General features: G+C 44.8%; 3 protein-coding genes across 6 annotated transcripts; 2 read left to right on the forward strand and 1 right to left on the reverse strand.

Annotated features, from left to right (window-relative positions):
• The first annotated feature begins 671 nt into the window (after positions 1-671).
• On the forward strand, positions 672-4,066 carry LOC123136583 (MEIOTIC F-BOX protein MOF). Its single transcript, XM_044555995.1, has 4 exons — positions 672-1,177; positions 2,264-3,139; positions 3,247-3,399; positions 3,506-4,066. Exons 1-4 carry the CDS (start codon positions 1,172-1,174, stop codon positions 3,875-3,877), a joined length of 1,407 nt encoding a protein of 468 aa, XP_044411930.1. The 5' UTR covers positions 672-1,171; the 3' UTR covers positions 3,878-4,066.
• A 2,814-nt stretch (positions 4,067-6,880) lies between these two features.
• On the reverse strand, positions 6,881-17,532 carry LOC123136585 (FGGY carbohydrate kinase domain-containing protein-like). Of its 4 annotated transcripts, XM_044556000.1 has the most exons (16): positions 17,386-17,531; positions 16,801-16,880; positions 16,589-16,706; positions 16,298-16,476; positions 15,872-15,954; positions 15,645-15,778; positions 15,487-15,548; positions 15,175-15,283; positions 14,696-14,815; positions 14,417-14,536; positions 14,214-14,334; positions 13,349-13,505; positions 13,190-13,262; positions 13,037-13,110; positions 8,413-8,487; positions 6,881-7,373 (listed from the first exon to the last, which is right to left on the reverse strand). In XM_044556000.1, exons 1-16 carry the CDS (start codon positions 17,441-17,443, stop codon positions 7,251-7,253), a joined length of 1,686 nt encoding a protein of 561 aa, XP_044411935.1. In that variant the 5' UTR covers positions 17,444-17,531; the 3' UTR covers positions 6,881-7,250. The 4 variants fall into 4 exon arrangements, with proteins under 4 accessions (XP_044411935.1, XP_044411934.1, XP_044411933.1 ...); XM_044555999.1 differs by lacking the exons at positions 6,881-7,373; positions 8,413-8,487 and having other exon boundaries at positions 12,859-13,110; positions 16,863-16,880; positions 17,386-17,532; XM_044555998.1 differs by lacking the exons at positions 6,881-7,373; positions 8,413-8,487 and having other exon boundaries at positions 12,859-13,110; positions 13,190-13,236.
• A 2,612-nt stretch (positions 17,533-20,144) lies between these two features.
• Positions 20,145-26,548, forward strand: LOC123136584 (calmodulin-binding protein 60 B). The gene is made up of 8 exons (XM_044555996.1): positions 20,145-20,501; positions 21,798-21,873; positions 21,995-22,053; positions 23,466-23,959; positions 24,034-24,194; positions 24,272-24,475; positions 25,355-25,544; positions 25,771-26,548. Exons 1-8 carry the CDS (start codon positions 20,416-20,418, stop codon positions 26,337-26,339), a joined length of 1,839 nt encoding a protein of 612 aa, XP_044411931.1. The 5' UTR covers positions 20,145-20,415; the 3' UTR covers positions 26,340-26,548.
• Positions 26,549-27,765: the final 1,217 nt, after the last annotated feature.

Here is a 27,765-nt window from a genome sequence, read left to right on the forward strand (position 1 = left end):
ATTAAACCCGAACGGAGGGAGTAGATAAGTACCCCGCTATGGCCCTCCTAAGACTAGCCACAATGGAGAATAATATACAGTAGTAACACACACATATCTCTAGACCATGTTACTATCTTCATAGTCTGTAGTAATATAAGTGTGGTATTATGCAAAGCTTCATTTATTAGGTTATAGACTCATATTGTATTGGGACATGTGATGTCACAATAACTAGCTAAGGGCATCTTGAATGATTGTAAGATAGTTGTTGGTATACTTCCAACAGTTTGTATGTTAGCTTGTTGGTAAAATATGTCATGTTCTCAACCAACAGCTTAACATACAACTCCAATAGGTTGTATCTAGTTTGCCCAATAGGATGTGAGATAATAAATAAGGTGTTCTCTCATTTTACATTGGAGCTTGTGCAAGGGGTGTTGGTTCATGTACATACAACTTTTCTTTCTTCCCTCATCTATTGTATGACACATCATCAAAAATCCTATATAGCAAAGTTACCAACAACTATCTTACAACCATTGAAAATGTCCTAAATTACTCAAACAACCTCTCTCATTAACTCATTGTTACATATTTCTTTTTGAATTGTTTCGATTGCTTATCGCATGTGTCAGGTAAGCCAACTTACGGAGTTGACTTCATCTTACTCCCACCGTGGCTGGCTTTTGGCCACTCAAACGGACTAATTTTGTGCGTGTTTAGGTCGGCCGTTGGAGTGCCCTAAAGTGGATCGAAGATCAGATATGCGCCGGTTCCCCCCGCCGCCTGCTGTGTACCGTCGCCATCGCCGTTGAGGTCCTCATACGAGGATCGAGTGGTGCTTGAGAAGAGACGACCAAATAAGAGCTGCAATCCCGAATCGACGCAACAGCTCCTTGTCGAGCTGCGATCCAAAATCGAGCGGCTCCTATCGGAATCGCAGTCCGCGATCAAAGCGGCCACCCGTTTAGCCGCAATCCGCAATCGAAGCACCGCAATCAGAAACAGGTCCTCTTTCGATTTCATTCTCCGAGTTGCCACCGGAGGCGGGATCCAAGCCGCCGCATATCTGCCCAAGCGGACACCGCGGGAAGCCACTTGTTTTTAGTGGAGATCAGCAACTCCCCTTGGACATTTGGCGACCGGTGGCCAACCCATCCGTCTCGGCCCTCGGCAAGTCCTCATCTTCATGGTGGTGAGTTTCTCCTCCTGATCTTCTTCCTTTCGCTAGGTTCTCTTACAACATCACCCGTAAAATAAATTACTATCAGCAATGATAATATGTACTCCCTCCGTAAACTAATATAAGAGCGTTTAGATCACTAAAGTAGTGATCTATATGCTCTTATATTAGTTTACGGAGGGAGTAGTAACCATAATCAGAAGTCGTGTTCAAAATTGTGTCTTTACTGTGAAAATTATAAAATCTGTTTGATTAAAATTGTTTTTTTTCCTGTGGGTAAGTACAAAAATTGCATTTTTTATGAGTAATTATTACCTATATAAATCTAAGACAAGCTTTTTGGGATGGACGGATTATAAAATTCATACAATCAAATTTCCATCTTTTTGTTGTAAGTACTCCCTCCGTTTCTAAATATAAGCCTTTTTAGATATTTTATTTAATACGGATTACATACGGATGTATATAGATGTATTTTAGAGTGTAGATTCACTCATTTTGCTCCGTATGTAGTCCATATTGGAATCTCTAAAAAGGCTCATATTTAGTAACGGAGAGAGTAGTTGTATAAACACTGTACAATCGAAACTGTATCTTTCTTTGGTAAAGTATAAAAATTGTATTGTCAAAACTGTGTCTTTCGGTGCGTAAGTATAAACAAAATTTGTGTATTTCTATTGGGTAGTACTCCTAAATTGTACACTAAAAATTACTCCTTTTGGAGTATTAATTTTGTATAATCAAAATTGCATCTTTCTGTGCGGTAGTATAAAAATTGTACACTAAAAATTGCGCCTTTCCATCGGGAAGTATTAATTTTGTGTCTTTCTATTGGGGTAGTATAAACAAAATTTGTGTCTTTCTACTGGGAAGTACTCTCTCCCCACGTCACTTATTTTGGGACGGAAGGGAGTATGAATTTTGTATAATCAAAATTGCATCTTTCTTTATGGTAGTATATAAAATTTATACACTAAAACTTGCGTCATCCATGGGAAAGTATAAACTTTTTATCTTTGTTTGTGGGAAATATCAAAATTGCATCTGTGATGAGGCTAATTAGAAATCAACTCTGATTCCTTTCCGTATGAAATGTAGGAGGGCCATGAAGATGATAGGCTCAGCAAGTTGCCTGATGACCTTTTGCTCAACATTGTCGAGCGACTTGATATTGCTGACGCCGCACGAACCACCATCCTCTCCAGACGTTGGAAGGACGTCCTTGCTAGACTCTCAAAAGTCGTAATAAGGGCAGGTTCTTTTGAGTCCAAGCATACAACGAGCAAGAAAGATGATATAGTTCGGTCCAACACCACCATTCTGGATGCAACCCGGAGCATACTGGAAAGGAGGGCTGGAAGTCTATACACCATTCAGCTGTTGTGCATGCAATTCTACTTGGGAGATGAGTCCATTTTCATTGGCCAGACTGTTGCCAACAGCATAGCAACACAAAAGGTTGCTTCAGTTGACTTTACAATCTTGACGAAGGTGCGTAGAAATTGTACCAAGGATGAGCTGCTCACAAATGGGAGGCAGTTCATGTCATTCTTTGATTCATGTCCAAACACATTTGGTTGTCTTGCACGCCTCACGCTAGAGAATTTGAGGTTAGGAGAATCGGCGTTCCCCAAATTTTTTAGTATATGCAAGCAACTGGAGTTCCTCTTCCTCCACAATTGTGACATGGGTATTCAGTCTTTGCTGGAAGTGGAACACCCTCAGCTCAGTGAACTAGTGATTGCCAGCGGCTGCTTTAAGAGGGTTCATCTGAAGTGGGCACCAAAGCTCACAATACTGAAATTTAGTATTTTTAGATCAAAAGATGATCCCTTCTGTCTTGGCTATGTCCCACTGCTCCAGACTGTGAGCATCATTAATACTGCTCTCTCTTGGCACAAGATGCTCAAGTTAAGTGAGTTGCTTGGTAAGACTGCCATAAGCAACCTGCATTTGAACTTCAGAAGCGAAAAGGTTAGTTAAAAGGTCCTCAATGTTGTCGGTGATGTGTGTATGTTTGGCTGGCATGTTGTAATCATTATTTGTGGATAAAATAATTCTGGATTATCCCCCTTTTGCAGATTTGGGTCAAACCGGAAGGTCGAAGGCAATTGTTACCTGTGTTCCACAAACTTAGGATTGTGAATTTGCTTAACATTCCTGAAGAATGCGATCTGACTTGGACAATGTTCCTACTCCAAGGTGCACCCAACCTTAAGGAACTACGCATCGTGGTGAACTCTTGTACCGATTCTCCTTTTCATTGTCTCATTTTCGAAGTTCAAACTTTTTTTAATAGTTAGGAATTAAATTATTATTTTTTGACCTGATTGAGTGCAGGTGCGGGATCATTTATGTTTAATGGTAACAGGGGAGGAGAGGAAGAATGGTGCATTTAGTGAGGAGAAGGACAAGGGACTGGAGTTGGAACCATCTGCATCTGATTTCAAGCACCACAACCTCGCTGGGCTCAGTATCTATGGGAGGTTTCAAGCAGAAGACAAACTCGTGAGCTATGCCAGGAGCATCATGCAAGCAGCAGTGAATCTGGAGGACATAAAGCTATACAAGAGTCCAGTGTGTCAAAGGTGCAAGCACATGCGCCAGGAGTGGACATTGGAGGAGAAGTCATCGCTTAGCTACAAAATAAAAGAGGGGATGCCCTCGCTTGTCCGGATTCACTTCCCGAGTTTAGGGGAAGTCTATTTTTAGAAAAAAAATGCTCTTGGGCTGCAAGCTGCAGATGACAGGAACTGTTGTACTATGCATGGATTAATTGTTGCAGTTGAACCTTTTCAGTCAGATGGTACTGGGTCGAGGAGGATAAGGTGTACTCTTATCCTTATTATTAAGTATATTTTGTCCAGTGGAAATTGTGGATATTTCTCTTATTCGTTTTCATTGTGAAATCTCTTAAAACACTGGATGTGGTTGCCGTGCTTGATGGATGTGGTTGCCGGCGATCTCCAGTGTGAGAGCATCTCCAGCCGTTCGGCCCCCCAGGGCGCATAAAAATCGCCCCCTGGGGGCGAGCCGGCGATTCTTTCGGTGCTGGGGGCGGTTTTGCGCCCAGTCGTCGCCCCAAGCTCGCCCCCAGTCGCCGATTTTGACCCCCTTTTGAAGCCCCATTTCGGCGAAAAAGGCCCATATGGGCGAGAATAGGCCCATATTCGGCATGGTTCGCCGTGGCTCTGCATTCAATTATCAACATTAATTACCCTAAAAAAATCAACATAAATAATTTTTTATCACATATTTCATCATAGAAATTTCAAGGACTTCAACAAAATAGTACAACAACAAATAGTTCAATACAAATTATATAGTTCAACAAATAAAAACTCATATTTCATCACACGTCGCGCCCGGTGTCGCCCTTGAGCCTCCATAGGTGCTCTATCAGATCTTGCTGCAGTTGATGATGCACCTGTGGGTCTCGGATCTCCTGACGCATACTGAGATAGGCAGTCCAGGTTGCCGGTAGCTGGTGATCAACTTGGGCAAGAGGACCCTGCCGGTGGTATGCTTCAGTGTCAAACATTGGCTCCTCCTGCTCGCTCTCAATGATCATGTTGTGCAAGATGACACAGCAAGTCATGATCTCCCACATTTGATCTTTCGACCAGGTCTGAGCGGGGTCCTCGTCATCCGAGTCCATCGCCGAGGCAGGCAAATCGCCGAACACCTTGCGCGCGGTGGGCGTGCACCTGCCGCCAAACTGCCCCTCCGAGGCCGGAAAGGGCGGCCGGAAACGCCCAGTTGGTGCCGGAGGGGTTGTCGCCGGGATATACCTACTTGCGGCCGAGAGCGCGGGGGGTGGGAGGCGGTCGAGGAAGAAAATCTTGACTTTTCACCTGACGGCGTGGGCCAGCCGCGCTTTTCCCTTGCGCCGGAGCCCCCAGGCGCCCCCAGCGCGCCGGGTTCGGCCTGCGGCCGCCGGGCAAAAAAAGGGCCGAACCGGCGCTTTTTGTCGTCCTGGGGGCGCGACTGGGCCGCTTTTTTTGCGCCGGCGCCGAAAAAGTGGCCTGGAGGGCCTGTTGGGGGCGCGGCTGGAGATGCTCTGATGGAGCAATGCCAAGACGCCATATCTTGCATGTACTACTTGTTGCAGCGTTACCCTTCTAAGTTTACCGCTCGATAAGGCATTAAGTGTCTTTAAGATTGCTGTTAGGACAATACTGCAATTCAGGTTGTGAGCTTAATCACTTATTCCTGAGCAGAATGGTAGTATTTGCTTTAAGCAGAGTAGAAAAATGTTCAGTGTTTATTTTTGTGTATATACGAGTAGCTCAAAACTTGTTGCCAAAAATAGAATAACTCATGTCTTGCTCGAACTAGACAAGACCCATTGATCTTTCCTTGAGATAGATTGTCTTTGTCGCGTAAGGACTATAGAAAATTTGGATTAAGACATGGCAAAGCTACAGGATATAGAGTACAGTTTTATTTGGTCTAAAATAAATACACGGACAAACTTTTTCACATATGTAATTTGTATGTACTGCCTCATAAATCATTTATGTTTCGTAGAATGGATGGTCCATCGTGTGGAAGCATCACGCGGAATTGTAGTCATCGATGAAGGACTTATGATGGTGTCCAATGACTCTGACAATATGAAAAATTAATCTATTTTGCAGTTGGTTATTGATTGCTGGTTAGAGAGGAACAACTACAATGGTTGTCTACAAGATGTTTCTAGTTCATATTTCCTGGTTGATGTATTCAAACCCCTCTTTTCTCCGTGAACGTCTGCAATTATCGAACATGTAAAAGTTTCTGGAACTTCAGCCAGGTACTCCCTCCGTCCGGAAATACTTGTCATCAAAATGGATAAAAGGGGGTGTATTTAAACGTATTTTCGGACGGAGGGAGTATGTATTTAAGAGGTACTAATATTTAGGCCACCCATTAGTAGTGCATATAAAGGCATGGTCCTCAACCAGACAAACAAACAATTTTTTAATCGATATATACGCAGGACTACACTGAGCTAAAACCACTATGATACAGTTAACATAGCTGCAATCTAGGACATGCTGTTGTAGATTGATGTGTTTAGAAACATAAACAAATACAATTTCCTGATGCGCCCTATGAGCCTTCCCCAACCCTGCCCATGTTATTTGGGCATCACAATTGCTACAAACCCCTTTCTTTTAGAACAGTTGCCGATTTCGTTTGCAGCCTAGAGAAGTTGATCACCATAGCATCTGTGATAACAGTGAACTGTAAATAGCATACCGAGGAAGCATATTATTGGATATATTTGTTTTGGTGCTATCTCTATGAATAGACGAATACTAATCCTCATCGAGTAAAATAATAATGACCATATTGTCTTTATTTCTTTTGTCATATTGGATTTATAGCTGACCGTCTCCCATAAGTAAAAACAGATGAACCTGAAGCATTATGTACAATAAATTGTTGTCATCCTTCAGATGAACACACTGCATGTTTTGGTTGGATTTATTCAACAATCTGTCCTGATAATTGCCAAAATCGTGTGACATATGTCATGTTTGGTAGATGTGACCATCTATTTGGTTATCCATATGTTGGTCTCCAATTCTTCTATTTCGGCAGTAGTTCCGAATAACTAATAATGATGAACATCTGTATGGCAGATTGAAAGTACCGGGTTTTAGTTATTTGATTTTGTTTCCTACAGTTAAAAAGCAGCAGGAATCATGAGAAACTAAAACATCCCAGTGTCAATTAGGTTTCGCGGAGCTTCAGGGACCTGTTTATAGGTACTACTTCAAAGCAGGAGTGATTGTTCCATACAGCAGGAATCATGTTGCTTTATATGAATATATATATCAAGACAGGAGTGGATTGTTCCATACTTGGTGGTAATGACGTGGTCATTTTTGTTTATTTATAAGCTAGACAACCTTCCAAAACCCACAAAGGGGCTAATATGTTGGTCCACTAATAATTCGTCGCTACCACCAAAACCCACAAAGGGGCTAAGATGTCTTTCCACAAATACATGGTTTTGAATACCAAGGATGCAAAAAAAGAGTACCAAGGATGCAGCCTCCAGCTCATTGGCCACCTCATTGGTCACATATCCCTTCTAGTGCAATGCCTGCGCCATGGTTGAGCGATGGGAGAGCTGTTGCTCATACAGGGACCTAAATATCTTATACTTGGCGTCATGGTATTTCTTCACCCTAGGATCCGAAGACGGGCGCACAACCTGGAAAGAGCATTTTTGTGATTCATCAGATAAATCTTGTAATAAAACAAGAGAATTCCATCCGGTTTCGCCAGGCCGACTCAGACATGCACGCGAAGCTAGCAATATCTATCTATTCCGACTAATAAATGAAATATGTATTCTTGGTCCGTCATGCTATTTTATAGAAAAAAAACCTGATGTCCCCGGAAGCAACCCACAGTTCAGTTTTAAGTCAGATTTTTTATTTTTCCAAGCGCCTGATGGTCGAGCGGAGCGAGCTGGAGGCGGCACAATGCGTCCGCAACGACTACATCACATGAGGTGCACCCTCACATTCTTCGACGAGAAGAAGCACAAGAGGCAGCAGCGGGCTGCGGCCAGGGCCGAGTGGTGCCGCCGGCTCAAAAGAAAAATCTTCGACAGTAGTAATCTTATTAATCTTAATCTGGGGCTGGTACTACCAAAGTGCCACTCCTCCAGGTCAACAAGCTTGGAGTCCAAGGCCGACAAGGTCCGGCCAGGCCCGGTAATGTTTCTCGACACCAAGGAGCAACATCAGCGAGAAGAGACGAAGAAGATAACAACAATGGTGGAGGAGATGGCGTGGGCCTGCACACCGCCAACAAGTCAGATTCTGTAGCGTGGGCCTGCGCACCGCCAACAAGTCAGATTCTGTCTTCCAAACCGCGCGGACAAATCTCCTAGTACTCATGCTGTGTGCAATACATATTTGTTTCAGAAGATTCGCTTAATGTAAAGATGTTATGCTATATCAACTGTATCACATCACTAGAATTCAAGGTAAATTGTGTTGCACACCTTGTTCTGCGTACGTGATCCAAGACAATCAAAATGTTCAACGAATTTGGGTGGATTTCTTAGCCAAAATCAAGAGCTTCAAGTCAAGAATTCTCAAAATTACTGAGTCCTTTTCTACTTTCTCTTTTAGTTTTTTTGGCTGTTGTCTTTTTTTCTGTTCGCATACCTTTGTCATTTGGACATGCTTCAAATACAAACAAACCTGCATTTTTTATGCATATTCGAGAAAAGAATATACCTTCCCCGCTGCATTCAGTGCTTTCATTGCGTCACGAACACCAGCAAACTTCTTTGCAGCAACACCACCCAGATCCTACCGGAACAGGGCCATACCCCGACGGCCAGAACAATGCCGACGGCCCCCGTCGGCTTCTCCGGAGATATGCCGACAACCTGGTTCTGGCCGTCGGCGTACAAAGGCCGTCGGGTTACGCAGAGATAAGCCGACGGCACCCGTCGGCATAGAACGGCCGTCGGCCTAGCTACATACACGCCGACAGCTCCCGTCGGCTTACGAAGGCCGTCGGCATACACGTGGGGCCCGGCCACCCCCTGGCAAACGGCGTCAGAGCTATGTCGACGGCCTAGACGGGGGGCCGTCGGCATAGGTCCGCAGGCCACGTCATTGATCCAGGCCGCACCATGCAGAGGCTATGCCGACGGCTGCCGTCGGCATATCTGCCACGTCAGTGATCCGCGGCACGCTGGTTGGATCTATGCCGACGGCTAGGCCGTCGGCATAGTTAGATTTTTTTCCGTACATATTTTTTAATGCTTTTTTGTGTATTATTATATCAACTAACATGTAGCATGTTAAATATAAACATACATATGAATATATATGTAGTTTGTATTTTTTTCATATATTATGAATATATATATATATAGTTTGTATTTTTTCGAGCACGTTAATAATGTGCGGTCATGTTCTTTTAAATATAGATCCTTATATTTTATTAAAATCAAAAACAGCTATGCCGACAGAAGTTTTGTGGCAGTTGCAAACGCCCGACACCCGTCTCCAGAGAGCGACCCCCCTCACATCCGCGGTGTGCCCCCCCTCATGGACGGCGCCGCCGCCGGCACCTGGAGGGGGGAAACGGACGCGTCGGGTCTACACGGAGTGGATGTAGCTGTGGTTTTGGCCCGGATGTTGCTCCCGGGTGTCCCTCTGGGCCGACCTAACACAACCGGGTGGAGAGGTCCACTGGTCAAAGCCCGTCCGTGGGAAGTCAAAAGGCTAGATCTCGTGGTCAACCGCTCCAGGGTTAGGCGGGACGGGGGCCCTGGGGGGTAGCAATGCCACCAGAGCGTCGTAGCGGGCCCTCATACATGCGGGTGGTGTTGTGGCATGTCCGAAGAGGCGGCACGCGTCTCCGGTGCGTGCCCCCCCCCCCCCACGGACAGCGCCGCCGCCGGCACCTGGAAGGGGGAAACGGACGCGTCGGGTCTACACGGAGTGGATGTAGCTGTGGGTTTGCCCCGGATGTTGCTTCCCGGTGTCCCTCTGGGCCGACCCGACACAACCGGGTGGAGAGGTCCACTGGTCAAAGCCCGTCCGTGCAAAGTCAAAGGGCTAGATCCCGTGGTCAAACGCTACAGGGTTAGCCGGGACGGGGGCCCTGGGGGGTAGCAATGCCACCGGAGCGTCGTACCGGGCCCTCATACATGCGGGGTGGTGTTGTGGCATGTTCGAAGAGGCGGCACGCGTCTCCGGGTTGTGGCCCCCCTCACGGACGGCAATGAAACGGTAGTAGACATTCTGCGGTAACGATGCAGCGTGAATATTATTAAATACTTGGAGCGCGATAAAATCATGAGTTTTTTACACAACGTGGGCACATGTGCTATAGGACTGATGGTAATTTTTCATAATTTTTTGTGATGGAGAAGTATCTGAACACTTCCCTCTACGCGGATTGCTCTTCGCACGTCTACGACTGTGGCCGGCGGCCTCCGGGGGCTAGCATACCGTCAAATCTTGCGTAGGCGGCCTCTTACAAATCTGGAAGTGTTGAGGCGGTTGCAAATGCCCAGCACGCGTCTCCGGTGCGTGCCCCCCCCCCCTCACGGACGCCGCCGCCGCCGGCACCTGGAGGGGGGAAACGGACGCGTCGGGTCTACACGGAGTGGATGTAGCTGTGGGTTTGGCCCGAATGTTGCTCCAAAGTGTTCCTCTGGGCCGACCTAACACAACCGGGTGGAGAGGTCCACTGGTCAAAGCCCGTCCGTGCAAAGTCAAAGGGCTAGATCCCGTGGTCAAACGCTACAGGGTTAGGCGGGACGGGGGCCCTGGGGGGTAGCAATGCCACCGGAGCGTCGTACCGGGCCCTCATACATGCGGGGTGGTGTTGTGGCATGTCCGAAGAGGCGGCACGCGTCTCCGGGTTGTGGCCCCCCCTCACGGACGGCAATGAAACGGTAGTAGACGTTCTGCGGTAACGATGCAGCGTGAATATTATTAAATACTTGGAGCGCGATAAAATCATGAGTTTTTTACACAACGTGGGCACATGTGCTATAGGACTGATGGTAATTTTTCATAATTTTTTGTGATGGAGAAGTATCTGAACACTTCCCTCTACGCGGATTGCTCTTCGCACGTCTACGACTGTGGCCGGCGGCCTCCGGGGGCTAGCATACCGTCAAATCTTGCGTAGGCGGCCTCTCACAAATCTTGCGTAGTCAAGCGCAGAAGCAGCGACTTACCTTGAACAGGGAGCAGTTCATGATGGTAACTATTACTAACTTTTCATTGTTTCAAGCAGTCAACTCTATGTTTCGTGCTCACATGTCATGCTTCCAAAATTTGCATAGGTTGTTCCTCGTTGGTGCTATGGAAGGCATGACGGATGGGCGAGTTTGGTGGATAGGTGGCTCGGCGCCGATGCAGAGTTTGTTGCCAAGAGCATCAAGGGCCGGGCTAACCGTGGAGCCGACGGGACACACGGCCAAGGAAACAGGAACCACTGGAGCTTCAAGGCCATGAAGGTATATCTATGTGCATGATGCATTTTTGTTCTTCTTTACCGTCATGTTCTTATGTATGGCTAACTTCTATTTGACGTTGTAGGAGGACAAGTTGAAGAGGCCGCTCTCAGACATGGAGTCGTGGAAGCTGGCCCGCGAGCGGAGTCGTCGCAAGGAGGGCGAGAGCCAGTACTACGGCAAGACCGAGGAGCACCTGGGGTCTTACATTCATCACTATCAGGAGTTGCATCCGGATGTTCCTGTTGCCGAGGTCGCCCAGTCTCAGATCGACGACACGGTGGTGGTGGCCATCCAGGGGAAGAAGAATGGCCGGTATCCGTGTTTCGACGGCTTGATCACTCCTTCGATCTCGTACACACAGCTTCGGGCTAGCAACCCGAGCCAGTTAGAGAGTACGGGGCGTTCACAGACTCCTTTAGCCCGCCAGCATGCTGTAAGTACTTCCTCTTTATCTTTTTCTATCTAGCATTCTCAGTTTATTTTCAGCATTGCTCACTTAGAAACAATCTAAATTATGTAGGCATATAAGGAGTTTGTCGAGCATAGGAATCTCGAGGTGCGGGAGTACTTGAAACGAGTGAAGGCAAACGATGATTACAACCGTCAGATGATGACGGTTAGTTCTGCCCTCTTAAAACCAAGCTAAATTTTTGCACTTTCATTCCTTCTGATCTTCTAGTTTGCTTGTTTAACTAACATTCAGGCTATGTTGGCGACTTGGAGTAACGGCACGGGTCCACCACAAATGGGACCCCCACCACCACCTGCGGGAGAACCCCCACACGTGCCCACGTTCGATGAATGGGTGACACTAGGCAGTGATGGTCCGGTTAGTACATTTGCCTAACTACTAACAAACTAGTTCTCGTTCATTCAACACTATCATATCATATTTACTGTTAGAATCTTTTCTGAAACATGTAGGGGACCGGTGGCTCGACTCCTGCTCCGTCGACCCCAGTCACTCCGATCTGGCAGAGTGGTGGTGGTTTTGGTGGAGGTGGTGGTTTTGGCGGAGGTGGTGGTTTTGGTGGAGGTGGTGGTTTTGGCGGAGGTGGTGGTTTTGGCGGAGGTGGTCTTGCTTGATGATTCCGTGCATGTGGCCGTCGTGCCATGCCTTTCATATTCCTACTTTTATGATGTTTCATGTCTTGCACAACTTTTATGTTCATGAACTTGAGTCGGTGATGATCTTTAGATGATGTGATGAACTTGAGTATGTTTAGATGATGATGATGAACTTGAGTATGTTTAGATGATGAACTGTCATATTTCTGCATAATTTCATATTGTTCTGTTTTGAAATGCTGTCAAATGAATTAGAAAAGAGAAAAAACAGGGAAAATAAAAAAAAACTATGCCTACAGCAAAGCCGTCGGCATATATAAGCCCAGGAGTCACCAGGGCTCACCACGTGGCGGATCTATGCCGACGGCTTTGCCGTAGGCATAGATGAAAATCTATGCCGACGGCAAAGCCGTAGGCATACCTCTGCTGCCAGGAGTAACCAGAAGATGACACGTGGCAGGGCTATGCCTACGGCAAAGCCGTCGGCATAGATTCATCTATGCCGACGGCTTTGCCGTAGGCATAGCCCTGCCACGTGGCCTTGCGTGATTCGTCCCCGTTTTTGACGGCGCCGTCCGTTGCCGTCAGACGAAAAAGACTGCCGACGGCTATACTATGCCGACGGCTGACGCCAGGCCGTCGGCATAGGCCCCTATGCCGACGGCTTTACTATGCCGACGGTCTGACAAGACTACGCTGACGGTATCTACGCCGACGGGTCTATGCCGACGGCAGCCGTAGGCATAGACCTATGCCGACGGCTTGGGGGCCTATGCCGACGGCCCTTGGCCGTAGGCATAGACCGCGAGTCCGGTAGTGAGAATAGCAGCACCCAGAAGCACATTCTCGTTTTCTCTAGGCAGTATTATTGGACAACCTGTAAAGAACAAGTTAAATTTCAGAGAGCAGCGAGAGGAGGAAAAGGAGGGAACTGGCTGCAGGAAGAGGAGACTTGCCCGTGATATCTGCATGTTCTTGGATATACAAGGAGTTCTTTGCAAGTCTGCCACACGCAAGAAGGGTGTCGATCTATTATACATGACGGAAAAGATATATATTCTAGCACCGATTCTATACCAAGTTACTTTTTCAGATCATTGATATCAAATAAATACCTTGTGCCCGTGAGCATTACAATGCTCCACAATATGACGAGTACCATAAGCAATGCCTTGAATTGTTGCTAGGTACAGAAGCGCCAAATGTTTTTCACTTGTATCAAGTGTCAAGCCACAAATCACCCCTTTAGATTTTGGATCAGCCACAGGGGACCTAACCATAACAATAATTTTGCATTCAAGTCAACCGTGTTGGAAGTGTGTCACTGGTGGCAAATAAACATTCACCAAAACACTGAGGGAGAAATAATAATTTGCGCACAAGTGATAGCATGATAAATGATAAAATTCTGGTAATCCCTCTGTCCCGTAATATAAGATCGTTTTGCAAGCTTCTTTCATCTTATATTATGGGACGGAGGGAGTATGATTTAGTCTTGAAATGAGATTGCTAGCTGCCCGAGTGATAAAACCTGTTACCACATTGTTAGTTGAGTATATCTAATTAGAATGGCGAGAAAAGAGATATACTAATAACCTGTTTTCTAAAGAAGAAGATGCATAAATACTTATAATTACATGGCATAAAAGTTGGCATTATAGATTCAATTTAACCACCCAGAGTGAAAAAGATGATGTATATGTCAACGGCATATTAATTTTACATAACGTCTGGTTGAGGTTCATGACAGGAAAAGAAGCCTGGTTGAAATGTTCTGAGATCTTTGTGTCATACAGTAGTTGGCTAGAAACACAATTGCCCAGCCCACCCGCGTTTGAGACATGGCCTACATGGCGTGTGCTCACGGTTGTATCTTCTAATTAAAACCGACATACCATTTTTGGTGTCAAATAAACTGTAAAGAAAAAAATATCTAGATAGCCAACATTCTTGGTTAAGCACCAAATGCTTAACTCTTACCGATTTCCATGAAAATCTGGAAGGACATTGGTGTCCTGACTCAAGGCAGAAAGAAAAGGCATATTCTGTTCATGTGCCATCGAAAGCAATATCTTGTTCATCAACTCATAAATGGACATACCTGGATAATTTGAGAAGAATATTACACACCTTTACATGGTACAACATCAAAGATAATCTGCGTCAGCAAACATGAAACTTACTTTGAGAAGCAGCTTGATTAGCCAGAAGGGGAGCCGCAGCATGGTTTTGAACAATGTAATCAAGTAAAGCACCAGTTGCACTTTGGCCACATTCCGTGAGCCAAAACTCAGGTGTCATCGCTGAATGCGGAATGGAAAGATAAGCATTAAAATTTCAAGAAATAAAAGCATTAACTTAACATAGTCAACATAAGATTGTGGAGAGCCAACCACAGAGATAAATTAACAGAGATTCTGGCAAGGAACATAAGGAAGTAAAATATATGAAGACAACTATACCAGACAAAAACGGTCCCCAGACACCAGGGATAAATAGCTTATTCTTTGAAACAACCATGTGGCATGTAGATGTTCCGCAAACCAAGACCATGCGATGGCATATTGCTTCTTCATCAAACACTGCAAACAAAATGCTCCACATAATCTTGTGCATGGTGTTCCTATCTTAGGCTTGTACTCCCTCCGTTCCTAAATATAAGTCTTTGGAGAGATTCCACTATGAACCACATACGGATGTATGTAGATGCATTTTAGAGTGTAGATTCACTCATTTTGCTCGTGAATCTACACTCTCATAGTGGAATCTCTCCAAAGACTTATATTTAGGAACGGAGGGAGTACATATTAATTTTCTCTATCAATGCATCGAGGCACGAGCTTTTACATTTTTCTCAGGAACAAATGTTTCACATAAATAAATGTGAAGCTTTAGAAGGAGTCGTAGTTTCTTAGAAAAACACAGGGGAATCAACACTTACTGTCAGCTTTCAATTCTGCATCTGGCATACTTTCCATGACTCCAAGACCCCCGGCATAAGCATCAATAAGCGAAGTTCCAACAGGAGTCCCAGTAAGCAAGCCTAACTCCTGAAAATTGGAGGTAAGCGACATTACAAAGTCAAATACTGGAAATTAACAGCACAGACATTTATTCTCTTGTTTCAAACATAAGGACTACAAAGAAAGCACTTAGGTAATTGATTGTACCTTTGTTCACTCATGAAAACACTTAGCATTAATGCAGCTCAAACAATGTCAGTTTAAATCAAGAGCAAAAGTGATTTGCTTGCCTTTGCAGAAGTAGGTGTCAAACCAGAACCTAGAGGATGACCAGGAAACACAACGGAGTGTCCTATTTGGGTTGCATAGAATGGTGTATTAGAAAATTAAGAACTACAAATGATACATCACCTTTAGTACAAAAAAGAGAAATGGATAGGCATTCAACCTATTTTTGCCTGGCTCCCTTCATAAAGGTCTCCCAAACCTATTTCTGCCCAAAAGACTTCATCCATACCACGTGGATTTGATTCCCTCCACTGTTCCATGTGTGATAAGCTGCGGGTTTCATCACCAGTTGCCCTAGCAAACAAAAATAACAGCGGAAGCAAAACTTGTTAGAAATTCAACTCATAGATTATTGCAGGCTTAGAGAGCTTGTGCGTTGAAACTCACCTATATGTTAACCAGTTGCCGAGGTCCATCCACCTATATACCATAGACCAAGTTTTTTGCAGATTTTCCTTTACCCATAAAAGCTGTAAAAGGTAAAGTCAAAATAGGATACCATCAATGGAGGTAACTGTAAAATACACAACAAACCTTGTCTAACCCCCTTCGCATTCAAAACAATTCAAAACTATTTATCAGCATTCTGTAAGCAAAGCATCTTTTTAGGAACATTGTGTTGTTCAGTTTTTGAAATGCTGGAATTCTGTCATTCTGAGATTTTCAAGCAAAACTTCTAGGATTGTAAAGTGACAACTGACAACATGGCAACCAACACAATGGTTCAGATGTCCAACAACATCATTAGAGGTATTTTACAAAAAATGAATCAGGAACTAGGAGAATCATATGCATGGAGAAAAAAACAGATACCTTTGGAGCTTGCATTTCAGGGGAGACACTCCCACCATAAAATTGCAATACCGGTGAACTGTGAGAATTAATTCGTTCAGTCTGGTCGAGAGCCCTATGGTCCATCCACACGATGATGTCCCTTCTTGAATCACCATTCCAAGAAACCGAGACAGGGGAACCATCAGCACCCACAGCAACTGCAAGCACCATCCTCTGTTAACAAGTCGGTAGAGCTCTACTCACCTCAAACACAAAATTCTCCATTCAAACCACAGAAGGCACGCGGCTAATGTGGAGATCAGGGCAAACCAAGGGAGCAAGTAGCGGTGAAGCCAAGGCTGACAACATCCTCGGGAGCAACATTTACCAACGAGCACGCAGATTTTACAGCAGCACACACTGCGTGCCAGATATCCGTTGACGATTGCTGTTGGTAAAAAACCCAAGAATTATCAAGATGGCATTTACTTCCTGTACTGATCATGCAGTACAATGAATCGGTCACCATAGAAGTTGCCAACCTCTACACAATCTCTCTCTTTCCATATCTGTATAGGGCTGCTTGCTGACCCCAGCAACTTACCCTTGTCATCGAAGATTCCTGCATCAACAGATAACGAACAATTTATAACACTAACCCAATAAGATGAACTCCTGCTTTAAGTTCAGTTCAAAATGAAAAAAAAAATAACAACTCAGATTTAAAGTTTGTATGATATGTTCAGTGGCAAGGAAGTCTGTAAACACTATCCCATATTACCCGCCATCACAGTATGTGAGCTAGTGAGGGTTACCGAAAACCAAACATATTTCCTTGCATTTTTTCTGTTGAAAAAAAATACTTCCTCTCATGAAGCTAGCATTTCAGTTCATCACCAAAGTGGACTCCCGCAAAACAGTCTTCCTTGAGTTACTCCCATTTTCTCTAGCAATGGTTACTTGGGTACAAAAGCAGTACTAATTATTATCATTTTTTTTGCGGGAAAATTATTATCATATCTACTCTAGTAGGCTGCCAAATCTCGCCCTAATATGGAAATGCCGAGGTTACTACTACTAGTAGACTAAAAAGAATAGTGAGAGGAGTGGTTTTGAAGGCAGCAAACCTGCACGAGCGCTGCCGGTGCCGACGTCGACGCCGAGGAAGACGCCACCGCGGGACATGATGCCGGCGGCGGCGATGGGGAGCAGCCGGAGCCGGGGACGAGGAGCAGCTATCACTTCCTCGTGGGCCTCTCGTGGGTCGCGTGGGTTTGGGTGGGCGGGGCCGTTCCGGCGTGGATCTGGGCCCACTGCCGAGCTTAAACTACCCTACCTGGGCTATCGCTCCACGTGTGCTAATCATTATCCTAACCCATGCCGGACAAATTTTCTGCTTTAACCTTTTGTGCTAACAAATTCCAGAAATGACCTCGTTTGTAAAAAAAGTTCGAATCTGACCTTTTTTGGTCACGCCAACATCCTTGACGTTTGGCTTACACAGGAGACGCCATGGTCCATGGCGTCTGGACCTGGCCTGCATGAGCTTAGTTGGCGCTGACGTGGCAAAGCGAAACGCCATGATCATTGGCGTTTGGGGGAAACGCCACACATCTTGGCGTTTGGTCCTTGGGCGCTCAGATTTGACTAGCTGCCATAGCTGCATGCATGCACGTTGTCTGCCTGCCATAACATGCTTAGGTGAGTGACATAAGACGTAGGTTCTATGCGTGCATGCATGCATGGGTAACTAGCTCGTTATGTGCGGAGCACATTGATTATCAGCGATATGAGTCGTGACAGTGTCCCTAGTTTTTTCATGATCTACTTTATGTTAAGAATATTCTCTGACCCACGACTGGTAAAATCGATATATACTCCACCATAAGTGCTACTAGATAGATTCCTTAATCAAGTCTTGAGTATTATCATCACACTCCTGTATGCAACTGTACTACAATGTTAGAGCATCTACAGCCGGACACCTCAAACCATGCCTCATACGCCCGCGGGCGCGTCTGGTCAGTGACCGGACATGAAAGAGAAGAAAAAACACAACCCAACCGGACCCCTCGTATCATTCATGTACGCTTGGGCTGTCTGCGAACCCTCATATCCATCTTAAATATGGGGAGGATATGGGGGCTCGTGGACGCGCCTGGGTATTCCGCAACGTAGGATGCGGCTCCACCCCGGACCATCTTTTTTCTTTCTTTATTCATTCTTTTATTTCTTTCTCTTCATCTCCACCAATCATGTGCAAGTGTCCGGACATATGAGAAAAAAATAGTGTGGTTGCGCAGACAGATAAATAGGGACTCAAAACGGACACGCGCGGTCACTGACCGGCCACGTCCGTGGGCGTTTAAGGGGTCATATTTGCTATGTCTGGTTGTAGTGCTCTTAGCATTCTTTCACGGTAGTTCCCTTTCAGAGTACGGAGTACATAGCGCCAAAATCACTGAGGCGTTCCTCTTTGGTTCTGAATCGAGTGAAATGCATAAAACCATTACAATCATGTCCGTAAATGCAGAAAACCATCACAATCGTGTCCGTAAATGCAGTAAACCATCATTTTATAAATTATAACAAAACACACAACACGTAGCTCTTGACAGTGAAAAAAAACACTCACAAAAATTTGAATCTCATTTTGACGTGGCAAATCATACGTGTGACAAAGGGATATACAACGCTGACAAACATCTTCTTTTGTGTGGATCACCATTACGGCCTCCTCTGATGCGTGTGGTGGTTGGTGAGGTGATTATTGTGTAGGCTTTGGAGCGATAGATGATGTGTCGGGTCTTCGTTTTATCTTGAAGGGGCTCACCCTTGGTCATATAGGCGTGCAGTGGTTGGGTCCAGTCTTGGGTGTGGATCATCAATACTGTCATTGACCCATCGACTGGAGTTGGTTCCTCGGGAAGTTGCGGCTGGCGAGAGGTCGCGTCGATCAGCGTCGCCCTCTGTCCGGTCACATCACGCGGCATCAATGTCGGCTGCTCCGTGCTATGGGCCGGCATGACTGCGACACGGTAAGCAGAGCGTGCATAAAAAGGAAAGCATGGGAGAGGCGGGGGGTGGCTGGATGGGCCATGGCGGTCAGAAGAGGGCTTGGGAGCAGTGGGAGAAAATACGTCCGGACCGCACCACGGACTGATATAGGCGCGTTGGATGGCTTCCGCGGTCTGGACAGTGCAGTCCGAACGAATGCAGAAGGTTTGCGGATCAGTGTTAGAGATGCCCTTACCGAGGCTCTAATATTTGATTAAGGGGTCATATATGCGTTTACGTAGTGAAAGATAATGAACGACAAATTAAACTAGATGACCTTGATAATGGGCGTGCTACAGCCAACAACGACCTACGAGTAGTTATCTAAGCCACCACAGGGTGCATGTATACGTGCACGCACTCAGAGAAGCTAGCGGGCGGCCGAGCATGCATGCAGCGATGCAGCCGGTCAGCAATTAGCAAATCTTAGTGACCAAACGCCAAGATTATGTCGTTTCCTCCAAACGCCAAGAAGCATGGCGTCTCGCTTTGCCATGTTAGCACCAACTAAGCTTATGCAGACTAGGTCCAGACGCCATGGACCATGGCGTCTCCCGTGTAAGCCAAACGCCAAAGATATTGGCGTGAACCAAGATCAATTCTGAAATTTGTTAGCACAAAAGGTTAAAGCAGAAAATTTGTCCACCCATGCCCCAGCGAAAAGATCCGCCGACCGACCCGCACCGCGCCACCACTTGCCAGCCACGGCGTGTTGGGCTTTCGGATAGAATATATTTACACCACGCTTGGGCCCGCGGACACGTCACCAATCAGGCGGCGACGTCACACTGCCGCCGTGGGCCCCGCGCGCTTTTCGTCAGTGGATGGTACAATCTCTATCTGTCTCGCCAAAAGGATCTCTGACCCATCCGCCCCGCCGACGCCGACGCGCCGTTGCCTTCTCTCCCCTCACCTCCCAGACCTCATCGCCGCGATCCCCCTCCCTCCACCCGACCCCGAATCCAGCCCCCGGCCCAGGCGACCGCGGTCGATCGACTCCTCCGGCTCGCCGAATCGGTGAAGCGGCGGCGGTCAGGCGGAATCTGGACGCGGGCCTCGCTCGATTCGGTGCGGGTGCCGGCTAGGGTTCGCTGCCGGCGATGAACGAGAAGCGCGGGCTGGAAGCCGCCGCCGCCGGCGACAGCCGCCCTGAGGCTAAGCGGTCGCGGCCCCCGGCTCTTGCCAGGTCAGGAATTCGGGGAGTTTCGGTGCCCCTTTTAAGTGCGTGATGTGATTTTCGTATAGTCGTGCTGATTCGGCCGCGCGAGTGCTAGCCAGTGGAGTTGCTTGGGTTTGTATGCTGGATCGTACAAAGGCTTTCGTGATATAGCGCCGTCTTACGGTGCTATATAATTGGGATTTGGGAGTTCTGTTCAGATTTGTTGCTCGCGATTTGGTACCGTCTGGCTGAAAATCTGAAGACATGTTTGTTTTTTCATGGACAAGCGGTGGTCAGGTTGTTATTAGCGGGGTGATGATTAGTCTTCTAGTTGCTGCGTCTAACCATAACTTTGGAATTTCTGTTATGGTTTTGATGGCCATGGGCGTTTTGAAGTTGCCTTTTGGTGTTATACTGCTCAGTATTAGAAAGAATTTGAGCTGGAACTGATGTGACCTGCTGGGAAATGGCTGAATTCTTGGTAACTTGGTAGTTAACTGTTGAAAGAAAGGACAGCATCCGTTATAAGTAGTTTCAGGAGCAAACTCGTGACCTTGTTATAGACATCAAGGATGTACACAGGGACGCCTATGCTTACCACTGAAAACAATTTAAGAAAAGTGGTATACATCATCCAGCACACATACAGACAAACTCAAATTTAACTCCAGGCTTGTCATTCACTCTATTCATTTTTTATAATATTTTAACCTCATGCACATAAGTTAAGAAAATACATAAAATTAGCACTCTGGCCATGTTAAAATTGTATTATTTGCTATCTCATCGAACTTGTTCGTTTACAAAATACCCCAACTGGCCAACTGACAAGAATCTCCCTAGTTAATGGCAAGAACCATCCCTAAAGCGCTATCTCTGGGCGTCATGTTTATAGGCATAATCTCCATACCATTTTCCTATTTATTTGAATAGCCAAAGCTTAACATTGTTTAGTGTGACCATACAAACATATGAAAGTGTTTCCAGTGCATTTGGCACATGGCACATTCTTGGTTGTGGTCTGTGTGAACATGCGGTGTTGGATACTTAGATGTGCTACAGACTACGTAAATCATTGTAGGACAATTAAGAAGTATTATTTTACCATCTTTTAGTAACCAGTTTGCCTCTTTTGCTTTCATGTATCTGTACTCGTAATTCTATATCAAAATGCTAGAAGACTGTCAAGTGCTGTAACATTATGATGTTGAGTTGTGGCCTGTTGAATATTAGCTAAGTATTATCTTAAATGGTTTTACTGAACATTTTTTGTTGGGTTTACCTTTCAATTGGTTTTTGTACTTATTCATTCTAATTGTACAGTGTTATTGTTGAAGCACTAAAGGTGGATAGTCTGCAGAGGCTTTGCTCATCATTGGAACCAATTCTCCGTAGAGTGGTAAGAACAAAGCAAGTATTAAAAAGGAATACTGTTATGACATATCTTAATGGAGTTGCAAAATGTATATTGTCATTTTGTGTTTCTTTCTGTTGGTTGTAATTTCGTATTTTGCTTGTAGGTTAGTGAAGAAGTGGAGCGCGCCTTGGGAAAACTTGGTCCTGCTGTAATCACTGGGAGGTATGACATCAAACCAACAATGAAGCAAATATATTAGTTTCTTTGTTAAAAAGTCAATATGTTACTTTCCATTTAAGATGCACTGAACCGTTTGTTTGGTGCTTTCTCCTTGTTCTGATACGTACCTGACATGGATATGCCTTCTGTGGTATGTATCAAAGGTGTATCAGATTATTCTTGAAATATTTAGGCACACTGTATATGGCTATGCAGCCCTCTGCCAGAAAAAAAAGCTCAGAGGACGGGGCGTCGACCCGTTGGCTGGGCAGCTGGGGTAGCTACCAGCCCACCCGAGTTCGAGCCTCGGCTTTGACGCGGTTGCTCGCAGAGTTTCTCCTATAAAAAAAAGCCAATGAGGGTTAGCCCTTGGGTTGGTCTCATTTTTTTTAGAAAAGAAAGCTCATCAAACAACCTAGGCATGACCTCTAACCCTACCTTGACATAGGAGTATGCGAGCAGCCAAGCCATAGCTTACCTCTCCTATTGACACCCACATACATTCCTCCCCCATCGACAGGTCCATCTCTTGGCGTAAATGGGGCACAATCGGTTCCGTTCCGTTTATAATTTCTTTCTATGTTTCTCAATCTATAGACTCATGTTACACCTGACTTCAGGACTGCAATAAGGAAGTGGGATCTTTTCTTATGGTTGATTTGCATAGAAATCGAAGATACTTTATGTGGCTTATTATGTTTTACTTGGAGATTCCATGTGGTCAGTGTCAATTCTAGACTAGAGGAACTACACTATTGAATACTTCATAAGTTTTCAAATGTATATGTAGCTTTGTCAGTGTGTTAAGGAAAAAATCATGTACTCCCTCCGTCCGGAAATGGATGTATCTAGACGTATTTTAGTTTTAGATACATCCATTTTTATCCATTTTTCCGACAAGTATTTCCGGACGGAGGGAGTATCACTGTAGCCTAGTTTTTCCTTATACCTTCTAGTTGTGCACTTCATTCCTTTCAAAATAGATGTTCGTCTAGGGTTAGACATAGGAGTACCTCTTTTTCCTCCCCCAACACATGCGAGCAAAAGATGAATTATTTGGGAAGTGCAAACATCAGGACGAGTTAACTAGCTCTATCTGCTATGACCTTGTTGACGGGAAAAAAAGTAATTAAAGTGGCTAAAAATGTTTGGAGCTGCAGGAGGACATTATTTTGAAAAGGAGTATGACACATAACACCCTTTCCTTACTGAATTGTAAAATATATCAATATAGTGCAAGTAACACATGATGGTCTTACAAGTAACTTGATGTTTGCGGTGTGCAATGTAATTTGGCTTCACGCATCATGCTATATCCTCGCAAAGTATGTAAACTTTGAGGCCTAAAAGGTGAAATGGCCTTCTTTGGGAGCCACCTTGATACTAATTATCTGCTACTGATTGGAATAATGCAGGTCTTCTCCAAAGCGAATTGAAGGTCCTGGTGGAAGAAATCTGCAACTCCAATTCAGGACAAGATTGTCCCTTCCCCTTTTTACCGGAGGAAAAGTTGAAGGGGAGCAGGGGGCTGCAATTCATGTTGTCTTGCTTGATACCGGCAATGGCTGTGTTGTATCATCTGGGCTGGAGTCATCTGCCAAGCTTGATATTGTTGTTCTAGAAGGTGATTTCAACAATGAAGACGAGGAAGGCTGGACAGAGGAGGAATTTGACAGTCATATAGTGAAGGAGCGTGAGGGAAAACGACCTATTATAACTGGCGATATACAAGTCACACTGAAAGAAGGTGTTGGCACAATCGGGGAGTTCACGTTCACAGATAACTCTAGCTGGATAAGGAGTAGGAAATTCAGACTTGGTTTGAAAATTGCCTCAGGGTTTTGTGAGGGTGTTCGCATCCGTGAGGCAAAAACTGAAGCTTTCATGGTTAAGGACCATAGAGGAGAATGTAAGTTTTCTGTAATGGTAATCATGTGCTTCTGCTTGACATATGTCTGAACAATTTGAATTTCACTTCTTTAGTGTACAAGAAGCATTATCCACCTGCATTGAAGGATGAGGTCTGGAGGTTAGAGAAAATAGGAAAAGATGGGTCGTTCCATAAGAGGCTGAATAAATCTGGAATTTTAACTGTTGAAGATTTTCTTAGGCTTGTGGTTCGGGATCCACAGAAGCTGCGTACTGTAAGTTCGTTTCTTTTCCACGGCCTTTGATCTTTTGTTGTTTTAGTTCTAATTTGTATACTGTTCTGTTGTTTTAGATCCTCGGAAGTGGCATGTCCAACAAGATGTGGGATTCCCTCGTTGAACATGCAAAAACCTGTGTCTTGAGTGGAAAATATTACATATACTATTCTGATGAGAACAGAACTGCTGGTGCTATCTTCAACGACCTCTATGCATTCTGTGGGCTGATTTCTGGCGAGCAATTCTATTCGTCTGAGAGTCTTGATGATGGCCAAAAGGTTTGTGCTATGGGCATATGTTTGGGTGCATTTGATATCTAGTGTTATGTTTTGTTGAACTTAAATGTTGTTCCCATTCATTTTAACATCCACCCGTCCTAGATAATGCAATTAAATTTATCCTGTTTTGGAGTTTTGAAATTGGTATGCTCTCTGTTCCCAATTCTAGGGTGCTTTAGTTTGGGCGTCAATATTAAGGACTGTGGGCATGGGTGTGATTAGTTGAGAGTTGGTCGATTTTGCTCTCACACTCGTCTGAGAAGTTCATCTCATGCAGAGTCTGCATACCTTTGCTTGCCCTGATCTCTGTTCACCAATATTCCGCCTACCATTGAACAGGCTACATGGAAGGAGATGTCCCAGAGATTTTTTTTCCAGTATATGGCTGGGACGTTTAGATTTTGGAACTTGAGGGATTGTTAGCGCTTTTACTATGGTAGGAGAACAGGAACGTCACGTAAGCGATTGAGGGAGTAATATGTTGAGGTCTGACTTCATCTTATATCACATTGGTCTTGATCTGTCCACACACCCTTTATATTCAAGAATGATGGCCATGGATAATGTGTATTAACAACTACGTATTAAATTTCTGGTACAGTTATATGTTTTTAACGCACTGAATGCTCATTAGGTACGTTAAACCCTTAGGTATAGCCAGTTTCTCCAATGTATAATAGTTTTTCTGGCCTTCCTATTAACTGCAGTAATTTCTGAGATGTGCTACACTCTATGCTTAGGTGTGTTTAAGTAATCTGGGGCACTTGTTTATTTTTCATTTTTTCAAGGAGCGAGTTCGGCTTTCTCTGCTCTAATCAGCAGAAGTGTTTTTTTTAAACATAAAATCTTGACTGATTAGAATGTTATTGTTTGCGACAGCATTTTGCTGATGGGCTGGTGAAGAAAGCATATGATAATTGGATGTATGTTATTGAATATGATGGCAAAGCTCTCTTGAACCCTAAACCGAAGAAAAAGGCTGCATTAACTAATCAAGCTGAGGCTCGTGCTCCTGCTGCATATGTACAGCGCATTTCTTCAACGAGTATGCCAGGACCATCTACAACAGGTAAGCACACAAGTGCTTAGATACAGAATTCTAAGTATTTTTGCCATTTTATTTCTGAAGTAGGAAAATATGACTTAATGTGTTGGAAAAACTGAAACATTGATTTTGGATATAAATATATACATACAAATAAAGCAAAGGGTGTATGAGATGTATGAAATATTTCATGATGTCACTCTGGAATAGAGGTTTCTCAAAACCATATGTTTTGTTTCATTCATTTCAGGCACAAATGGTTCTATAGGGTATGATGGCAACCAGACAGCAACACAGTTTGTTCAGCTTCAGAGTTCATCTGCTAATGTGCCTGTGCCATATGATGACGCCTTTTCATTTTTGCCGCATACCATGTTGATGGGGTCTAATCAGGGAACAGCAGGTGATGGCATGGGTCTGGAACTCGGCCAGTTGCATCACGCAATTTCTCAAGGCCATCCAATTCAGCCAGCAAATTTCGGCTACGATAATTGGCATCACAACCGTGATGGTCAGTATGCTGATGATTTCACTGAAGACATTCGCCTGAAAAGCCACGAACTGCTCGAGGGTGACGACATGCAGCAGCTGCTCAGGGTCTTCAATATGGGCGGAGCTTCTACTGGTTTGCCAGACGAAACGTTTTCCTTCCCTTTGCAATCTCCATTGCCAAACCCAGACTTGGAAGGTGAGCCCAGCCGTCCATCGGGCAAAGCCGTTGTCGGGTGGCTCAAGATAAAGGCTGCTATGAGATGGGGAATATTTGTCAGGAAGAAAGCTGCCGAAAGAAGGGCGCAGATTGTTGAGCTGGAGGATTAAGATCTTGGCGTGTGCTCACCGTTAGACGTTACTGTTGAAATCTCAAATACCAGCTGCTGTTGCTGCGAACTAGTTCTTTGGCTCACATATTCGTCGTGATTGCCATTGAAACTAGTTTTCTGTAAATCTACAGCGAGTAGCTCTGCTACCTTGTAAAAAAAAAATGTCGACTCGCTTCCTTGTATAATTTCAGCATAAATTCTTGTTTAGCTTGTTTCCGTTTAGCTTAATTTGTGCAGAATATTACTGTAGAAGACGGTGTGAATTGATGTTAACAGTATTATGCTTTTTTTTGGTTTGCTAAGTGCACGTACCGCGCACGGGACCACCAGAACACGAGTCTCCTCGTGCTCGGGGTGTGCCTCCATTCGGCACAACAGTATTATGCTTTTGTGGCTATTAATCGGTTGGGGTCCATAACTTCTGGGAGAACGTTTTTGTGATGCTATAAATTGTTTTGTTGGGGTGGTACACCGGCATTATGTTATTGGCCTCTTTTGTCAAGTGATCATACAGTGAGTATTTGTTGCAATCAAGTATGCCATTTATGAGAAGTTGAGCTGAAGGGACGTGGACATCTTCTAGTCGAATGGAGGGCAAGCTGGAGCACATTTCAAAAATATCAATTACTTTTTTTTTAGAAAATGTAATCAACGAATGCCAGCTTACGGACGGAAGGTACGGAGGTACGTGTCCACACTTTTTGTTTTGACATCAGGTACGTGTCCACACCTGATTAGCCCCTACCCCCCTTGATTTTTCTTCTAAGCCTTCAACCTCAGTCCGATACCTTTCCTCCCTAATTAGTAGATGTAGCATCTCTTGTTTTGTTTTTTTTTTGAAGTTTTTAATCATGGTTGATGTTTCAAGCTGCTATGCATCGTATTCGAGGTGGTTGACCCTTTATGCATTCTCGTTGACGCCCAAAGCTGCGAAGGCTACCCGTAACTGTAAGCAAACGCAGATGGCTACACCGGCTTTCACACCATGATCACAATCTCTGTCAATGTAGCATATAAGTTCGAGTAACGCATGTACTATTACAAGCATAAACTATGAGGGCTAGAGAGGTAAAATTGGGAACCTTGTTCAGCATGTTTTATAGCGGTGAAGCTCACACGCTACATAATTGTTTGGAGAACTACCTTCACCATGGGTGAATTCCAATATCAGTTGTACAACTTCCGTATACAAAATAGGATTCTGGATTGCTCTTCACTTCATCCAACTTATCTGGTTAATTCCAAAATAGCATCAACTTTGTTCTCTTAGTTCTGAGCGTATTTTCATATGCTCATGAGTTCGAGCTTTGAATTTTTCGTTTGTCTTTCTTCAGTTTGCTGCCTGAAACTCTGCTAATCGCAATCAGACCGTGCTTGCAGATCTATGTGATCACAATATAAAAGATCCGCAGGACAATCCCATA

This window comes from Triticum aestivum, chromosome 6B (genome assembly GCF_018294505.1).
Source record: "Triticum aestivum cultivar Chinese Spring chromosome 6B, IWGSC CS RefSeq v2.1, whole genome shotgun sequence".
NCBI lineage: Eukaryota > Viridiplantae > Streptophyta > Magnoliopsida > Poales > Poaceae > Triticum > Triticum aestivum.

What these genes read in the sequence shown, in the direction of transcription:
- LOC123136583 (XM_044555995.1), top strand. An exon ending in TGAACTTCAGAAGCGAAAAG is followed by an intron (nt 3,140 to 3,246) that starts GTTAGTTAAAAG and finishes CCCCTTTTGCAG; the next exon opens with ATTTGGGTCAAACCGGAAGG. An exon ending in TTAAGGAACTACGCATCGTG is followed by an intron (nt 3,400 to 3,505) that starts GTGAACTCTTGT and finishes GATTGAGTGCAG; the next exon opens with GTGCGGGATCATTTATGTTT.
- LOC123136585 (XM_044556000.1), bottom strand. Translation starts at nt 17,443, where the DNA reads ATGTCCCGCGGTGGCGTCTTCCTCGGCGTCGACGTCGGCACCGGCAGC. An exon ending in TGCAGAATTGAAAGCTGACA is followed by an intron (nt 14,816 to 15,174) that starts GTAAGTGTTGAT and finishes TTTTGTTTGCAG; the next exon opens with TGTTTGATGAAGAAGCAATA. An exon ending in CCAGATTTTCATGGAAATCG is followed by an intron (nt 13,506 to 14,213) that starts GTAAGAGTTAAG and finishes TGTTATGGTTAG; the next exon opens with GTCCCCTGTGGCTGATCCAA.
- LOC123136584 (XM_044555996.1), top strand. Translation starts at nt 20,416, where the DNA reads ATGAACGAGAAGCGCGGGCTGGAAGCCGCCGCCGCCGGCGACAGCCGC. An exon ending in ATCCACAGAAGCTGCGTACT is followed by an intron (nt 24,195 to 24,271) that starts GTAAGTTCGTTT and finishes CTGTTGTTTTAG; the next exon opens with ATCCTCGGAAGTGGCATGTC. An exon ending in GCCAGGACCATCTACAACAG is followed by an intron (nt 25,545 to 25,770) that starts GTAAGCACACAA and finishes CATTCATTTCAG; the next exon opens with GCACAAATGGTTCTATAGGG.